General features: G+C 63.9%; 2 protein-coding genes across 2 annotated transcripts in view; one reads left to right on the top strand and one right to left on the bottom strand.

Moving 5' to 3' along the window:
* SHANK1 (SH3 and multiple ankyrin repeat domains 1) overlaps positions 1-11,884 on the bottom strand; it is a 36,552-nt gene extending 24,668 nt beyond the window's left edge. The window contains exons 1-6 of the mRNA XM_067552333.1: positions 11,704-11,884; positions 3,528-3,757; positions 2,105-2,308; positions 1,700-1,771; positions 1,133-1,241; positions 885-1,036 (exon numbers count right to left, since the gene is read on the bottom strand). Of these exons, the coding sequence (XP_067408434.1) occupies positions 885-1,036; positions 1,133-1,241; positions 1,700-1,771; positions 2,105-2,308; positions 3,528-3,737 (747 nt within the window). The 5' untranslated portion in view covers positions 3,738-3,757; positions 11,704-11,884. The remainder of the gene's footprint in view (positions 1-884; positions 1,037-1,132; positions 1,242-1,699; positions 1,772-2,104; positions 2,309-3,527; positions 3,758-11,703) is intronic.
* Positions 11,885-13,572: 1,688 nt separating this feature from the next.
* CLEC11A (C-type lectin domain containing 11A) lies at positions 13,573-16,210 on the top strand. The gene is made up of 4 exons (XM_067552339.1): positions 13,573-13,687; positions 14,674-14,893; positions 15,129-15,320; positions 15,798-16,210. Exons 1-4 carry the CDS (start codon positions 13,583-13,585, stop codon positions 16,196-16,198), a joined length of 918 nt encoding a protein of 305 aa, XP_067408440.1. The 5' UTR covers positions 13,573-13,582; the 3' UTR covers positions 16,199-16,210.
* The last annotated feature ends 1,272 nt before the right edge of the window (positions 16,211-17,482 follow it).

Raw genomic sequence — 17,482 nt, 5'->3', positions numbered from 1 at the left:
GCACACACTGCTGACACTACATGCCCAGCTGTCAGCACACACTGCCCTGCACACGCAGCGATGCATTGCATACACTACACTGCGTTTGCACTAACACACACTATTCGCTGCCTGCCCACTGCGCCAGCTCTCTGCGTATACATCCTGCGCCGTGCACAAGCAACACACACTGCACTATTCACTGCATCAGCGCATGCATTGGACACCCATGGTGTCAGTACACATTTCACACTTTACTCCAAGACAAAAAGACTGGGTTAATGCCGGGATCCAGTTGCCTGGGGGAGCCAAGTTCAGTGACACTCAAACCACTGCAAGCTGACCTGGGAGCCTCCTCCCTCCCCTGACCCTCTGGGGCCCGCTGTGTGCATATGCCCAGTGTTACCCGTTGGGTGCGTGCGCCTGAAGGGGCTGTGAGTGTGCAGTGAGGGGGGCTCTTTGGGGTACAACCAGTGCCAGAGTTTGGTCGCTAGGTCTGTGCAAAGGAAAACGTTGGCAGAATCTCTCAACTTTCAGCAATGCTGGGGGAGGGTGTTTCAGGGGACTGTGTCTGGAGTCCCCAACATCTCCTCAGTGGGCACCCCACATTTCAAGGCTACCCCGAGAAACCGTGCAGATTGGAGACCACTGAGAGGAGCCCTCCTTTAAACAGAAAGGCGTCCCCCGCCGTCTAGCAGAACGGGTGCCCCGCTATAGTACACAAACACACACACACCGCGCACGTCCACTCCCTCCGCACCCCAGACCCGTGACACGGGCACGCTGCGCAGGCTGCATCCTCACACTGCGCGCTCTGGGCCCGCCTCGCCTGAGTGCACGCCGCCCCGGAGCAGCGCAGAGAGGGGAGCTGTTGGGCGGCGGAGGTGGGAGGGGGGGGTCTGTACCGTCAGGGCCGCGTAGCGCCGGGTGCACACTGCCCGGTGCAGCGCGGTGGCTCCGTCCCGGGCCCGGAAATCGATGTGAGCTCCCCCGAGGCACAACAGTCGGATCACGTCCACGGTCCCCTCCAGCTGGGCCGCCAGCGTCAGCGGAGTCTCTGCAGGGAACAAGCACACCACAGCGTTACCGAGCTGGCGGGGGGCTGGACAAGGACAGCCCCCCCAGCTCCCGCAGCCCGGCTCCCCGCACTCACCCCCCGTGTCCGAGTCGTGGTAGTTGGGGTCCAGACCCTTGTCCAGCAGTCGCGCCACCTTCTCCGACGCACCATGTTGCACGTACTCCAGGAACTTCTTCAGACCAGTCTGGGCGGGGGGGGGGCAGGGACAGGTGAGAGATAGGGGGCGGGGATGGGGGGGGAGATGGACACGGGGCTGCTGTGTACAAACTCACGCATGCGGCATGCGATCTGGTTCTCAAGACGGTGGCCCGGTGACTACGAAGGGCTAACGGCAGCACGGTCCTGTCCCCCCCCGATACCCCCCAGGGAAGGGAAGAACCGCAGGGGCCGGTCCCATTCGGACTTGCTGGGTCAGCACAGGCAGGACCAGGGGTCTCTAGCCCAGGAACAGAGGGCAGCCAGCCCTGGTACCAAGCTGGGGTGGACAGGTGAGGGGGGGACGGGGACAGGGAGGCGAATGCTGGGAGGGGCACGGGGAGCAGGGAGAGGTGAGAGCAGGGGAGACAATAGGACGGCAAATGAGAGACAGAGGGGGGAGTGCTGGGGGGGGCGGGGCCAGGTGGGCGGGGCCAGGGCACTCACCTTGGTGTGCAGTTTTGCCAGCTGCTTCTCGTCCAGGTTGGTCTGTTTGTAAACCCGGGTCTTGTAGCGGAACTGGCCGGGGGAGGGGAAAGGGGCGGGGTCACTGCCGCTGGAGATGCTGACCTTGAGCCCCAGAGCTCCTCCCCCTCTCACGTAGCCCCTCCCCTGTGCTGCTGGCCTCTGTCCCAAAGCCCCGCCCCTTGTGATTATAGCCCCTCCCCTGCTCACAAAGCCCCTCCCCCTTGTGCTCAGAGCCCCTCCTCCCTCAAAGCCCCTCCCCTTGTTCCTGTAGCGCCCCCTCCTCCCTCAAAGCTCCTCCCCCTTGTGCCCAGAGCCCCCTGCCCACAAAGCTCCTCCCCCTAGCGCCCGGAGCCCCTCCCGCTGCCCCGTGGGGCACAGGGGTACCTCGAGGTAGGGCACACCCTTCTCGAAGCTCTGGGGGTACTCGCGCAGCAGGCGCTCCTCGTCCAGGAACTTGGCGTCGCGCCCGTTGGTGGCTGGCTGGAAGAGCCCGTAGTTCAGCACGTCCTTGAGGCTCTCGTTCAGGGTGCAGAGGATCTGCTGCTTGGCCACCCAGATGGCCGCGTCCGGGTTAAAACGCAGACATTTCTGGAGGGAGAGAGGCCGGGCAGGGAGGCCTGAGTCTGCAGGAAGGCAGCCTGGAGGTGGCGATGCAGCCACCTCTGGGGTGGAGGCAGGTTCTATGGGGACCCTTCGCCCAGCGCCGAGAGGCGGCCCCTCTGGGGTGGGGAGCTGGGGCTGGTTACACAGGGACCCCTTGCCCTGGTCCTAGGGGTTTATGAGGGGAGAGCACCCACTACTGGAACCCCACTCTAGTCCCTGCAGCTGAGGCCCCCTAGTGGAAGCCTCTCCTACCCTCCCCCCTCCATTACGTCCCCCCCCCCGGCTCAAATAGGGGCCTAGGCAACGGCATGCCAGCAGAACCGGACCCGTTGCCAAGGCGATGACAATTTGTGATCCATAGCAACAGTTTCCATGGTGCGCCTGTGAGCAGAAAGGGGACCGGGATGGGATAGGATTAGGGGATGGGGGGGCCCCCAGCACCCGGGCTGAAATGGGGCCCACCCCTGACCTTGGATTGGATTGGAGACGGGACCCAAGCAGGGAGAGGGGCACACGGGAGACAGGGGGGCAGGTGCCCATGGGGGACACAGTTTGGGTGGGGCAGGGAGGCCGGCTGCCCCGCTCCTCTGCAGAGCGGTGGGGTGAAGGGAGGAAGGATTGGCTGACACAGGCTCCATGTCCTGAATTCTCAGCTAAGGGGGGGGGCGTTTGACTTTGCTCTGGTTAAGCCGGGGATTCATCCAATTCTGCTAATGACACCCCCCGGGAGCAGGGGGAGGGGAGCAGGGGATGGGCTGGGGGAGGGGGGAAGGAGGAGCTGGAGAGGGAAAAGAAAAGGGGGGGATACAAGGACAGAGGAAAGGCAGGAATGGGGAGGCCGAGGAGGGAGGAGAAGAGGGTGGGGGGTAGGGAGGGGAAGGGGGAGCAGGGAAGCGGGGGGAGGGCATGGGACTGGACATGGGGAGGAAGAGCTGGGGCGATTCTCCCCTTTCGTGGGGCATGGACGCCCCCCCAGCTCCTTCCTCCCCTGGCCCCCATCACCGTCTGGTGCAGGTCGGGGACACCCTCCCGATAGCCAGTGCCTCCCATCCCCACTCAGGTCAGGGATGCCCCCCCACAGCCGGTTGCCCCCCCCCCATCCGCTCTCACCGTCTGGTGCAGGTCGGGGACACCCTCCCGATAGCCAGTGCCTCCCATCCCCCCCCCCCCCCCAGCCGGTTCCCCCCCCCCCATCCGCTCTCACCGTCTGGTGCAGGTCGGGGATACCAATCCGAAAGACCATCATACTGAAGTGGGCCTCGTCAGGTACCGGCATGGAGCGCTCCTGGGTCCTGCGGTCCCGGGGGCCGGGGTTAATGCCGGGGGGGCCGTCTCGGGAGCCCTCGGAGTCCGACTCCCCCTCGGGATACTCCGAGACCCTCTCCTCCTCGCTGGACCCGGGGCTCTGGGGCATGGTCCCGCATCACAGGCCAGCTGGGGAGGCAGAGAGAGAGAGACAGGGTCAGCCCGGGGGCAGAGGGCAGGAAATTTGGGGGGAAGCGAGGAGGGCGAAGAGAGCAGGCTCCCCTCCCCCATGCAGATGCAGGCACTGAGGCTGAGCGTAGGACCACGGATGTGTGAGACACACTCACACCAGATCACACCCAGATCCAGACCACAATCCCCACCACCACCACGCTCCCCCAACCTCTGCCCGGCCAGCTCTCCCCTGCCCGCCCCCCACGTCTCACTGACCTCCCTCCAACCCCGCAAGCTCTGGCGGGTGACTTTGTGGGTCCTTGTCCCAGTTCCACTCGGCGCCTGGGGCCCAGCAATCTGGAGCATCGCATCCCAGAGTCCCGCCCGACGCCCTGGGACTCCTGCCCCACTTTCCACACTGCCGCCACTGGCTAAAATTAGCCCTGGAAGGACAGCGCAATCAGGGCAGCCAGAGCCCTGGACACAAACTCCGCTACCTGCCGGAAGGGGAGCCCACAGCCACACGGAAAGACAGCTGTCTCTGGGGTGGGGCGCAGGGGCTGGGTATATGGGGACCCCTCGCCCAGCGCTGAGACGTGGCCCCTCTGGGTCAGAGCGCAGGGGCTGGGTATATGGGGACCCCTCACCCAGCAACAAGACGCGGCCCTTCTGGGTTGGGGCGCAGGGGCTGGGTATACGGGGACCCCTCGCCCAGCGCTGAGACATGGCCCCTCTGGGTCGGAGCGCAGGGGCTGGGTATACGGCACCGAGAAGATATTCTGAGGGCATCCAACCCATATCTCCCTGCAGTCAGCCCAGCCAGGCACAGCTCATAACAGCTTCCACAGCCTCACCCCATGGGAACATCCACTGGGAACTATCACTGAGGAGGGACGTACGGGTGTGTAAATGGGAGGGCAGATCAGAAGAGAGAGAGAAGGGGTGCATGGAGATACAGAGATCCTACGGGGAGGGAGGATGGGAGGCCTGCATACCAGCACAGAGGAATAGAGAGGGGTGCGGGGAGGGAGGGATGGATGGAGGGGTGCCTACAGGGGCGGAGGAATAAACACAGATGCAGGGAGGCAGAGATGGAGGGGTGTATACGGGGTGAAGGGAGAGACACAGGGGTGGATGGAGGATGGATGGAGGGGTGCACACAGGAGAGGAGGGGTAGAAACAGGTGCAGTGATGACAGATGGACGGATGGAGGGGCGTATGGGGCAGAGGGGTAGACACAGGGGTGCAGCGGGGGATGGATGGAGGGGTGTGTAGGGGCAGAGGGGTAGACACAGGGGTGCAGTGGGGGATGGAGGGAGGGGTGTGTAGGGGCAGAGGGGTAGACGGTGCAGCGGGGGATGGATGGAGGGGTGCGAAGGGGCAGAGGGGTAGACACAGGGGTGCAGCGGGGGATGGATGGAGCGGTTTGTAGGGGACAGAGGGGTAGACACGGGTGCAGCGGGGGATGGATGGAGCCGTTTGTAGGGGCAGAGGGGTAGACACAGGGGTGCAGCGGGGGATGGATGGAGCGGTTTGTAGGGGACAGAGGGGTAGACACGGGTGCAGCGGGGGATGGATGGAGCCGTTTGTAGGGGCAGAGGGGTAGACACAGGGGTGCAGCGGGGGATGGATGGAGGGGTGCGTACAGGGCGGAGGGACAGACACACAGCCAGCCCTGGCCACTCACGGCTCCCGCTCACTCTAACCCAGCCCCCCCTCCAGTCCCAGGCTCCCCGACATCTGTTGGGTTAGTGAGTGCAACGGGGAGGCCCCCAAACATGGGGGGCAGGGTGCACTCCTCTTCCCCTCCCAGCTGGGCGTGGTGGGGCTTATCACTGACCCACACACCCCTCCACCTCCAGCACCCCCTGTGCCGCCACGCCCCGGCCTCCTTTGGCCCCTCGCCCCCCAAGCCTTCCCCTCAAGGCCGCTGCCCCCCACTCAAGATAGCTCAGCCCCCCCCCCCCCCCAACCTCCCCACCCCTGCGAAGGCCTTTGTGATCCCAGCGCCGGAGAGCGTCTGCAAACATCCCCCCTCGGGGGCCTGCCCCCCACACCCACATATCTCAGGTCCCGTCCCCCCCCACCCAGCGAGCCTGGCTGTCCAGCCCCCCGCCCCCCGCCAGCAGGGCTGGCCCCAGGGCTGCCCCCACTGCAGCCCCAGGGCACCCGGCAGCAGGCCTGGGGCCTGGTTCCTCTCCCTCGCCGGGCGACGTTTCCATGGAGACAGACAGCCATCAAAGCACCTCGGCTGGCTGTGCAGAGCGTCTCGCAACCCAAAGGGAAACCCGCCGGGCGGGGGGGCTCTGCTCCCCTTGCCCCCCCCTCCCCCCCGCCTGCCCGCCAGCCGGGGGCAGAAGTTAGAACCCAGGAGTCCGGGCCAGGGCCCAAGCATCATTTTTTCAGGCCCAGGACAAACTTGTAACACGGGCCCCCTCCCACACACGCACCCATGGGGGTGCAGCCTGGGCTGGGCCCCCCAGGGCCTCCAGGCCCCGGTAACGTGTACCTTCCCCCCCATGTGTGGGCCCTGGTCCTGGCTCCCAGCCCCCCTGCTCTGCCCCACTAGACACCACTCCACCCCCTCCCCTTGGGAGTTCTAGGCATTGGGGAGTCCCCCCTCCCCATGACAGGCAGGGCTGGAACCCAGGGCAGGGAGCCCTTCCCCTCACCTGCTCCCCTGGCAGCAGCCCCCAACTCCCGGTCACTCACTCCTACCAAACAACCCCCAGAGCATATCCCGGGGGGGCTGGACCGATCCAGGAGGGGATACCTGGGGGCTGCCCCAGCGATAGGGGGGACGGGACTGGCAGGGCATGGGCGAGCAATTCCCCCCACAACTCCTGCTGAAGGGGTCAATCCCTGGTGGACCTGGGGACCTGCCCTGCACCCCTTTGACCTTGACCCTATTGTCCTCTGACCCCACAGGGCCCCAATTCACTCCAGCTGGTCCCCTTGGCTCTGGGTCTAGGCCTCTCCCTTCCCCCTAATCAGAAGGGAGTGGGGGGCCTGGTCCATTTTCCCTGGGACTTGAGACCCCCCCCAAGGCAGGACGAGAATCACCCCACATACACGCACTGTGGGGTCAGCCACCCATTCCGCCCAGCTAGACAGACACCCACACACAGAGACACACACTTACATAGCGACGCACACACACTGTCACGCACACTTACACATCCGCACCAACGCACAAGCTGTGCTTAGCATGCACGCACACTCACATACGCACACGGAGACTGCTGCACTCAGTGTGCACACACAGACTGCTGCATCCATCATGCACACACACGCACTGCTGCATTCTGTGCACACGCACACACGCACACAAACTGCTGCACTCAGCATGTGTGCTTGCACACACACACACACACACACACACACATAGCACTGCTGCACTCAGTGTGCACACACCCACAGAGACTACTGCATCCAGCATGCACACACACACACACACACACACACAGAGGCATTGCTGCACTCAGCGTGCGCACACACTCACACATACACACACACAGACATGTGCTCTCAGAAGCATGAATCAAAGGCGCGGCTGCTAAGAATAGCCCAGCACGGATGGAGCATAGAGAAGTCTCCGGCGCAGGCGCCTGCCGAGGGCACAGAGTACCGGGGGGGGGGGGGGGGGGGCACAGCCTGCCCCCAGATGCCCACACTTGGGGAAACACAGCGCAAAGTGTATGTGGGGGGAGGGTTTCATACAGAATGGAGCATGGTGCTCCTCCATCAGAAATGGATCTGTGGGGTACTATGGGGGAGAGGCGGTGAAAGAGAGTGTAATGGGATGGGTGCATAGCTAGAGAGAGAGATGTGTGTATGGGATCGATAGAGAGATAGATAGATAGATAGATAGACAGATGTGTATGGAGATAGATATATAGATAGATAGATAGATAGATAGATAGATAGATAGATAGACGTGTATGGGATCGATAGATAGGTAGATAGATAGATAGATAGACAGACGTGTATGAGATAGATATATAGATAGATAGATAGATAGATAGATGGGGAAAGAAAGAATACAATACTCCCGTTTCAAGATCCAAGGATTGCTTTCAGCCTCTTCACCACAGCATCGTACTGGGACCTCATGTTCAGTTTCTTGTCTACTGTGACCCCTAAATCTTTTCCAGTCCTTGCTGTCCAGGACACAGCCCCCGCCCCCCAGCCTGGAGGTCTGGCCCGCATTCTCCCTTCCCAGAGGCATGACCTTGCATTTGTCTATTAAAACACGCTTTCTTTGAACGGGCCCAGCTCACCAAGCAATCCAGGCCGCTCCGTGCGTCTGCCCCGTCCTCCCCGGTATTTACTGCTCTGCCAATCTTTGTGTCAGGCGCAAAAATTATCAGCGGCGATTTTACATTTACCTCCAGATCATTGAGGAAAATGCTGAATAGCGCCGGGCCTCATACAGACCCTTGCATTTTCCCCACTGGAAACACCTACATTCGGTGATGATTCCCCATTGACAATTACCTTTTTGAGATCTGTCACTTAGCCAAATAGAGGGGTGTGATGAAATAGAGCCAAATAGAGGGCAGATGGATAGTTAGATTAGATATAGGGGTGTGTAAGGGAAGGACGGCACAGGCAGACGGATGGACGGATGCCGGGATGTGTATGTGGAAGGATGCGTTTGGAGATGGCTGGGCGGATGAAGTGATGTGGGGGCATGGAGGGTAGGGTGGATAGACGGATGTGAAGGGATGGATGGATGGATAGGGCGGTTTGTGGGGAGATGGATAGACAGATAGTGACGTGACTATGGAGGGATGGATAATTACATAGGACATAGAGCCAGGCTGGGGCGGGGGGTGTCTATATACAGGACACACAGAGCCAGTCTAGAAGGGTGCTGTGACAGAGTGAGAATTTTCTGAAATATTATCATGACTACACGTGCCTCGCTTTCCCTCTGTACTTTGCATTGCTACCCAGTGGGTCCACAAGGGTTAAAAATCACTGCTCTTGGGAAACAGCCGGAGATGTGGGGGGGAGCGGGTGTCACATACCTGGCTGGGGTGGTATGAATGGGTCGCTAGAGACCGGCTGAACCGGACCGCCCCCCCCCAAGACAACAGAAGCCCCGAGAACTGAGCAACTCCGGCAGGCAGATCCTGTGAACTCACCACAGGTGGGGGCGGGACAAGGGGCAAGGCACCGAAAGGCGTCTGGAGGCTGGCAGCTCTCACCTGGGCCTGACGGGAGAGAGACGAGAGCCAGAAAGAGACTCCGTGGCCCCGGGCCAGGACAGACTGGCTCTTCCTCTTTATAGCTCTGTGCGTTGCCTGCCAGGTGACTAACTCCCCAGGCGAACCCGGTGTCACTGCAAACCCTGGCTGGGCTGCGCCAGTCCCTGCCGAGGGGCCGCGGCTCGATCAGGACGTCGGGGTGTGAAGCCGGGGCGGGGAGGGGGCTAGGGCCCAGGGGCTGTCTTGGGGGGTGGGGCAGCCTCGTAGCCTCCCCAGAAGGAAGAGCGGTTATCTCTCTATCTCCTTCTCGCTCGGTTTCTCCGGTGACCTCAAGCAGAAAGCGCCTCGTGCTCCTGGGTATGAAATTAGGCCAAAGGAGGTGGCCCCTTCCTGGTGTCGCTCACACGCCCTGGCACACGCACTACCCTCCCCCCCAGCGCGCACACAGATGCACCCAGCCGCCCCCGGGCAAGGATACACAGACACTACGCACGCTGTCACACAGACGCAGGGCTGTATGTGGCCACGTTCAGAGAGACAGGCCCAGGCACCAACACACGCTGCCAGGCGCAATGAAAGACGCACCTGTGCAATGGACCCAACACTGCCATGTGGAGACAAATCCCCGCCCCCACCCCGGCACTAGATTCACACACGCGTGCAGACACAGACGCGGATGCAATGGACCCATACACGCCCATGCACATGTAGCCATGTGCACACAACGACAACTCACAAAAATCCACAGATGCACAGCCACACACACACACACAGAGATATGCGTGCACACACTGAGATAATGCGCACACACAAAGATCTGCGTGCACACACTCAGATAATGTGCACACACACAGCTAATGCATGCACACACTGCGATAATGCATGCTCACACAAAGATCTGCGTGCACACACTGCGATAATGCACGCACACACTGAGATAATGCATGCTCACACTCAGATAATGCGCACACACACAGCTAATGCATGCACACTGAGATAATGCATGCTCACACAAAGATCTGCGTGCACACACTCAGATAATGCGCACACACAGAGCTAATGCATGCACACACTGAGATAATGCATGCACACACAAAGATCTGCGTGCATAAACTCAGATAATGCGCACACACAGAGCTAATGCATGCACACACTGAGATAATGCATGCACACACAAAGATCTGCGTGCATAAACTCAGATAATGTGCACACACAGAGCTAATGCATGCACACACTGCGATAATGCACGCACACACAGAGATAATGCATGCACACACAAAGATCTGCGTGCACACACTCAGATATGCATGCACACACTGCGCACACACACACTGCGATAATGCATGCACACACACACACTCAGATAATGTGCACACACATAGCTAATGCATGCACACACTGCGATAATGCACGCACACACTGCGATAATGCACGCACACACTGCGATAATGCATGCACACACAAAGATCTGCGTGCACACACTCAGATAATGCGCACACACAGAGCTAATGCATGCACACTGAGATAATGCATGCAGACACAAAGACATGCATGCACAAACCGAGATAATGCATGCACACACAGATCTGCGTGCACAGAGATACGTGTGCACACACAGATAATACACGCACACGCACACACAGATTCACATACCCAGATGCATGCACACAAAGATAGACACCCCCCCTCTCCCTCTCACACACACATGCACAGATATATGCATGCACACACACACAAAGGCATGCACCCCCCCCCCCCGAGACAATGCAGGCACACACACACAGGCTCACATGCCTGCAGCACATGTGCACACCCTGCTGTTCCCACTGCTGTTCCCAGATAGCCCCCCGCATGCTTCTCCAGCACCCAGTCAGCCTCCCCACCGCATGGTGCTGTTCCCCGCCCCCTCCGCCTGCCTCCTGTCCCTCTTCCCCCCCCCCCCCCGCACCGTCCCCAAGCAGGGGCTCTGGAACAGTTTCTGGGGGGGGGGGCAATAGCCATTGAACAAATCTGGGTGCCGCGCGCTCATTGCTTGGGGCCATACCAGGGACCAGAAGAAACTGGGGTGGGGGAGACCCCAGACGAGCCAAGACATGGGGACTCCCCCCTTCCCCCACTCCCCGGGTGTGTCCCAGACAAAGGCAGCCGCCCCCCGGGGTCCCCTCCGCCCCCCAGTCTCCCGAATGCCACCACCAAAGCCACGCGACCTCCCTTCCCCCCCCAGGGGTCCCCAGCCAGCCCTTCCCCCCTCCATTCACCCCCAGCACTGCCCCCAGGGATACCCGCTAGTCCTTTCCCCCCATGGGCACCCCGGCCCCACCCTCCATGGGGTTCCCTGCCCTTCCTCCCAGAGGGACCCCCAGCTAGCCAGACCCATCCCCCGCAGGGACACCATCCTCCACCCCTCCCTGCGTGGGAACCCTGGCCATCCAGCCCCCCACCATTCCCCTATGGGGACCCCGGCCGGCAAGCCCCCTTGCCCCTCCCCCCACAGCGATCCGGGCCAGCTCCAGTTCAATTCCCCTTCACATTCCCAGCCCCACAGACACCCCACTGATCCAACCCCTTCCCCCCCATTCGTCTACTGCCCCCTTACACAGGGACCCCCAGCCAACCAGCCCCCCGCCCCTCCCCCACAGGGACCCCCATCCCCCCGCCCCTCCCCCACAGAGACCCCCCAGCTAACCAGCCCTCCCGCCCCGCCCCACACAGGGACCCCCGGCCCCCCACGGGCTGGCTGCCCCTTACCTGCCGATTGCTGGGGGGGGGGGCTGGGTCGCGCTCAGCACGACTGTCCTGTGGGGGGGACCATGGTGGCGGCCCCCCCCGGCTCTGCCCCCCCCGGGCGATGGGCGGGTGTCTCAGCCCCCCGCGTGGCACGGCCCCGTCCCCATCTCCGTCCGCTCGCGCCTGGTCCCGTCTCCCGGGCTGCGCGCTCCCCCCTCCCCACCCCCCCCCGGCTTGGATGATGCTGATCTGCCCGCCCCCCGGTACCACCCACCAGGTGCCAGCCCCCCGGTACCGCCCACCCCCCCGCTGCTGCTGCTGCTGCTCGGCGATGCACGGGTCCGCCGCGCCCCCCCCCCGCCCTCCCATTCATAGCCACCCCGCCCGGTACCATCCTCCCGGTTCCGCCCAACCCCGGTACCGCCCACCCCCCCGCTGCTGCTGCTCGGCGAGGCACGGGTCCGCCGCGCCCCGATACCCCCCCGCCCCCCATTCAGAGCCGCCCGCCCGGGATCACCCGCCCCCGGTGGCACCCGCCATCCACCCGGTGCCGCCCCCTTTCTCCCTCCCGCCCCCACGCTGCTGCTGTTCAGGAAGGCACGGGGGGGGGGGGAGTCCGCCCCGCTCCCCCCCCCCCCCCACCCATTCATAGCCACCGGCGCGGTACCATCCATCCGGTACCGCCCAATCCTGGTGCCGCCCGCCCCCCCGCCGCTGCTATTCAGGAACCCACGGGTCCGCCCCGCCCCCCCCCATTCAAAGACACCCGCCCCCCCCCCCCCCCGCCGTCGCCGCAGCACCATCCACCCCACCACTCCCCCAGCACCACCCACCAGCCACCTGGTGCCCCCCCCCAGCTGTTCAGGAAACATGGGTCCACCCGTCCCAGTCATGGCCAGCTTCCCCCAATCGCCGGGTCCAGTCACTGCCCCCCCCCCGTGTCGCTGATGTTCAGGAATGTATAGAGGGGCACCCCACCCTCCCCGCTCAGTACCATGCATGGCCAGACCCCCCCTCCCCCCCACTTCGGAACCACCCCTCTCCCCGCCTGCTGTCACAGCCCCCGTCCCCCCACATTCATGTCCAGCGCTCCCCACCCCCGCCCTGCACCCCGCCCTTCGCCCCCTACCACTGCTGTTCAGGAACCCATGGGGCCACCTCATGCCCCCACTATCGTCATGGCCAGAACATCCCCCACCCCTGTGCTGTCCACACCCCGACACAGAGCACGCACTGTGACATGCATGGGACACGCAAATACACACGGAGACACGCAAATACACAGGCACACAGGGCATGCGCTGTGACATGCATGAGACACGCAAATACACACGGAAACAGGGAACATGCTGTGACATGCATGGGACACGCAAATACACACGGAAACAGGGAACATGCTGTGACATGCATGGGACACACAAATACAGATGAATACAGGGAACACGCTGTGACATGCATGGCACACGCGAATACACACGGCTACAGAGCACACACTCTGACCCTCTACTACACACGACCAGGGGCACACTGCCGTGCAGATACACACGATATCGGACACGCACACACGTGGGATTTGCAAATACACACATGGACGCAGGCCCAGGCTTTGACAGTAATTGGAGGGGCGACCAAACCCACGGATGTGGGGCACAGGCTCCGGTATGTATGGGACAGGCAAAGACACACACCCCCACTGTACGGTGGTGAATGGGGTCACCCTGCCCCCACCAGCGGCGCTGGGCCTGGCAACCTCCGCCCCACATCTGGTTTGGATCAGCGGGCTCTTGGCCGGGGTCCCAGCCCCCTCCAGCTTCCCCCGCCAGCCCCAGCGCTTGGCGGCGCCGCCCGGGCAGGAGGGAGGGAGGAAACCATGTCTGGGCCACGGGGGAACGGAGCCGGCATGGACACGGGGTGCAGGGTGCTGCTGCTTCTGGGGGCGCTGCTGGGGACCGGCCGGGGGAAGGAGCTCAGCTCGGCCGAGGAGAGACAGGCCCTGATGCTGAAGGTGAGTGGGGGGCTGGGGGGCCTGGCGGTCAGCGTGTTCCCCCAATATCCTAGTCCCACGGGGTCCCGTCCGCTTCACTTCCCCCAGGGGGTCAGTCCCTCTCCTCTAGGCCCCCCATCCCAATGGCCCAGCCCCTCCTTGGGGGCTCTCCCCTGCACCCCCACTGTTCAGGGGTCCCTTCCACTCCCTGCCCCATAGCTCAGAGTCCCACCCTCTCCCAGGGGTTCCCAGCACCCCCATCCCCACAGCTCAGGGTCCCCTCCCAGTCCCGGCCCCCACAACGGGTTCCCATTCTCCCACCTCTGGTTCAGGGCCCCCGCCCTCCTCACCAGGCCAACCCCCCTCGAGGTTACCCTCCCCCCGTGCCCTCATTCCCAGGGGGTCCCCTCACTCTTCCCCCCATTCCCAGGGTTGCCACCCCCTTCCCAGAGCTGGGACTGGGAGCCGCAGGCAGCCGCCTTATGTAAGTGCCTCACCCGGCCTGACATGCCCTTCCCAGAGCCCGGGATCCAAGCGCTGCATGGGGGGACTCGGACACCAGGCCCACAGAGACAGGAACAGAACCCAGGAGTCCCGGCCCCAGCCCCCCTGCTCTAACCCCTGGACCTCACTCCCCTCCTGGAGCCAGGAACAGAACCCAGGAATCTTGGCTCCCAGCCCCCTCCTCCTTCCACTCTAATCCACTCAACTCTCCAGGGGGATCCCCCATATTGATTCCCAGGCAGCACCACAAAAGGTGCATCCTGCCCCCCCAATACCCCCCCACATTCTGTGCTGTAGCTGTGGGGCAGGCCAAGGGGAGGGATAGAGGGCGGGGTCTGGATGATGATGGTAAACTGGGTTGGAGGGCAGTGGGGCAGGTTGGCGGGGGGGGGAGCGGGGCAGGCCCGGGAGGGGGATGGGGAGCTGGGTTGGTGGGGTAGTGGGGGGGGAATGGGGGCAGACCCCAGGGCAGGAGGGTCATTCCCCCCCTCTCTGCCCCACAGCACCTGCAGGAAGTGCTGCAGCTGCCAGAGGTGGAGGGCGAGGGGCCCCCCAAGATGACGCTGACGGAGCTGGCCCCCGAGGGGGGCGAGGAAGAGGAGCGGGAGGAGGACGGGACGGACGGTGGGGACGGGGGACCCGGCGAGGGGGACATGGGTCCCACCCAGCCAGCCCTGACCACAGCAGCCCTGCAGCCTGAGGAGGATGGATTCACCTACGTGTGTGAGTAGGGGGTGCCCCCTGCCCCCCACAACCCCAGATGGCCTGGGCCCAGTGTCCCTCCCCCGCCCCCCGATCCCACAGCCAGCCCCAGCCAACCCATCCTGCTCCCTGGGCCCCATAGTCCAACGCCTGGTTTGGGGGGTAAGGGGGCTGAGGGGAGGAGGGGGGCAGGTGGGGCCGAGGGGAGGGGAAGGGGCGGCGTCTCAGGCCGTCTCCGTCCCCCCTGCCCCGGCAGTCTCGCGGCTGGACTCCCTGGACGCGGCCGTGCACCGGCTGAACGTGCAGTTCTACACCATGGATCTGCGGGTGGCCCAGTTCTCCCAGGGCCTGGCCGAGCTGCGGGGCCGCCTCGCCGAGGCCCAGGAGGCGCTGAGCACCCTGAGCCAGACCAGCACCCGCAACCAGCAGGACCTCGGCAAGATAGACGGTGAGCGCCAGCGCCGGGCCGTGGGGGGCAGCCCCTCTCCGGGGCGGAGGGGAAAGGTCCATGGGGGCTCACAGGGCCCCCACATGGGGCAGGCGAAGGGTACGCTTTACCAGGGTCCGGAGGCCCCCGGGGGGCCCGGCCCAGGCTGCAACCCCCATTGCCCCCCTTATGGGTTAAAAGTTTGTACTGAGCCCGAGAAACTGAGGCGTGAGTCCTGGGGATGAACCCCACTCAGGTTAGGGGGAGCAGCCTGCTTCAGGGTGACTGGGGTGGGGCGGGGCAGGCCCTGGGTCAAAGGGGAAAGAGCAGTGGGGCTGTGTCTGTGGAGCTAGAGGGGCGAGGCTGGGGGGCAGGGCAGAGGCGTTACTCTGGGGCGCCCGGGGGGGGGGAGCAGGGGGACGGTCGGGCTCAGACCTGAGCCGGTTTTTGCGAGCAGGGGGGGGAGTCGGAGCTCACAGGCCCTGTCCCCCCTCGCAGGCTGCCTGCGGGGCCGGCGGGTCCACGGCAAGTGCTTCCTCCTCTTCAAGAACTTCGAGGGCTACGACGGGGCGCGGGGGCTGTGCCGGCTGCGGGGCGGGGACCTGGCCATGCCGGCCGACGACGCCGAGCTGGCCGCCCTGCGCCGCTACCTGCACGAGGCCTGCCAGCCCTTCAACTGGCCGGCCTGGGTGGGCATCCACGACCGGCGGGCCGAGGGGCTGTGGCTGTACGAGAACGGGCAGCGCGTCTCCTTCTTCGACTGGTACCGGGACCCGCTGGTCAGCCAGCCCAACGGGGGCACCCGCGAGAACTGCGTCTCCCTCTCCTCCGACGACGGCAAGTGGTGGGACAACGACTGCGCCCGGCGCATGTACTACATCTGCGAGTACCGGCTCTAGGGGTACCTGGGACCAGCACCCAGCACCCCCCAGAGACCAGCACCAACCCCCCCAGGGACTCTGCACCCCCCAGCCTGCAGACCCAGCACCCATCCCCCCCAGAGATCCAGCACCCATCCCCCCAGGGACTCTGCACCCCCCAGCCCAGAGACCCGGCACCAACCCCCCCAGGGACCTTGCACCCCCAGCCTGGAGACCCAGCACCCATCCCACCATAGACACTGCATCCCCCAGCCCACAGACCCAACACCTGTCCCCTCCAGGGACTCAGCACACCCTCCCCCCATCCTGCAGACGCAGTAACTGCCCCCTCCAGGGATCCTGCACTCAGAGAACCAGCTCCAGGAACCCTCGACCCCCCCATCTACTCTCTGCACCCCCAGGGCCCAGAGAACCGGCTCCCGGACCCCCCCCCCCATCTACTTCAACAGGACGATTGCACCCATTGTTGAGTACTGGCTCTGGGGGGGCAACGGGGACCGTGCCCATCCCATCCCAGAGACCCAAACCCCCACACCGGACAGTGACAGCAGGTATCACCCCCCAACCCCCTACGTACTTACCCAAGGGGCTGTTGTCTGGGGAATTACTCCCTCCCGCCCCCCAGAACCCCCCTGCCCGAACCCCAAGGCCCAGCTTTCATGCAGGGGGCTGCAGCAAGGAAACGGTTAATCCACCTCCCCCAGCGCGCCCCCCTCCCCGTCACAGGCAGCCAAGGTCATCCTCCAAGTACCCCAAGGATGACCCCCCCCCCCGCTAGGGGGTCAAAGGTCATCACCCTTGTGCAGGGGGGGACATGCACCAATTCCCGTGTCTGGCACACTGGGACAGCCCCCCCCCCCCCCCCGTCCTGTACCCCCCACCCCGGGGCAGTCCCCCGTAGCATTGCGCCACGCTTCCCCGGCTGTTCCCCCCCCAGGGCAGCTGCCCCCCCAGTCACACCCGCAGGCGTCTCTGGTAAAATAGACACTCTTTTATTCGTTTTCAGTTTGGTTTTTTGGTTTCTTTTCCTGCCTGGCAGCCCGGGTCTGCGGTCGGCGGGGCGGGGGAGAGTGGAGGCGCCATGGGCTCCCCACACCGACCCCCCACGCCCGGCCCGCAGAAACCACTGGGTGCACATTTCTGCTTGGACTCCAAACTCGGGCAGGGGGGGGGGTGTACAATCTGGGCATGCCAGCTACACATGTGTGGGGGGGGGGCAAAGGGGACTGGAGCAAGGGGGGCCGGGAGAGGAGATGTGGGGGGTGAAGGAGACTGGGTGGGACAGAGAATTTGGGAGAGGAA

The sequence above is a fragment of the Emydura macquarii genome, unplaced genomic scaffold (genome assembly GCF_026122565.2).
Source record: "Emydura macquarii macquarii isolate MOO-44397 ecotype Brisbane River unplaced genomic scaffold, CSIRO-AGI_Emac_v2 contig_1386, whole genome shotgun sequence".
Classification (NCBI taxonomy): domain Eukaryota; kingdom Metazoa; phylum Chordata; order Testudines; family Chelidae; genus Emydura; species Emydura macquarii.
This window is presented reverse-complemented; position numbering and strand designations above follow the sequence as displayed.

Bases quoted from the DNA above. Each gene is read 5' to 3' on its own strand.
- CLEC11A (XM_067552339.1), top strand. From the start codon at position 13,583: ATGGACACGGGGTGCAGGGTGCTGCTGCTTCTGGGGGCGCTGCTGGGG. The intron at 13,688-14,673 runs GTGAGTGGGGGG...TCTGCCCCACAG, and splicing joins GACAGGCCCTGATGCTGAAG to CACCTGCAGGAAGTGCTGCA. The intron at 15,321-15,797 runs GTGAGCGCCAGC...CCCCCCTCGCAG, and splicing joins GGACCTCGGCAAGATAGACG to GCTGCCTGCGGGGCCGGCGG.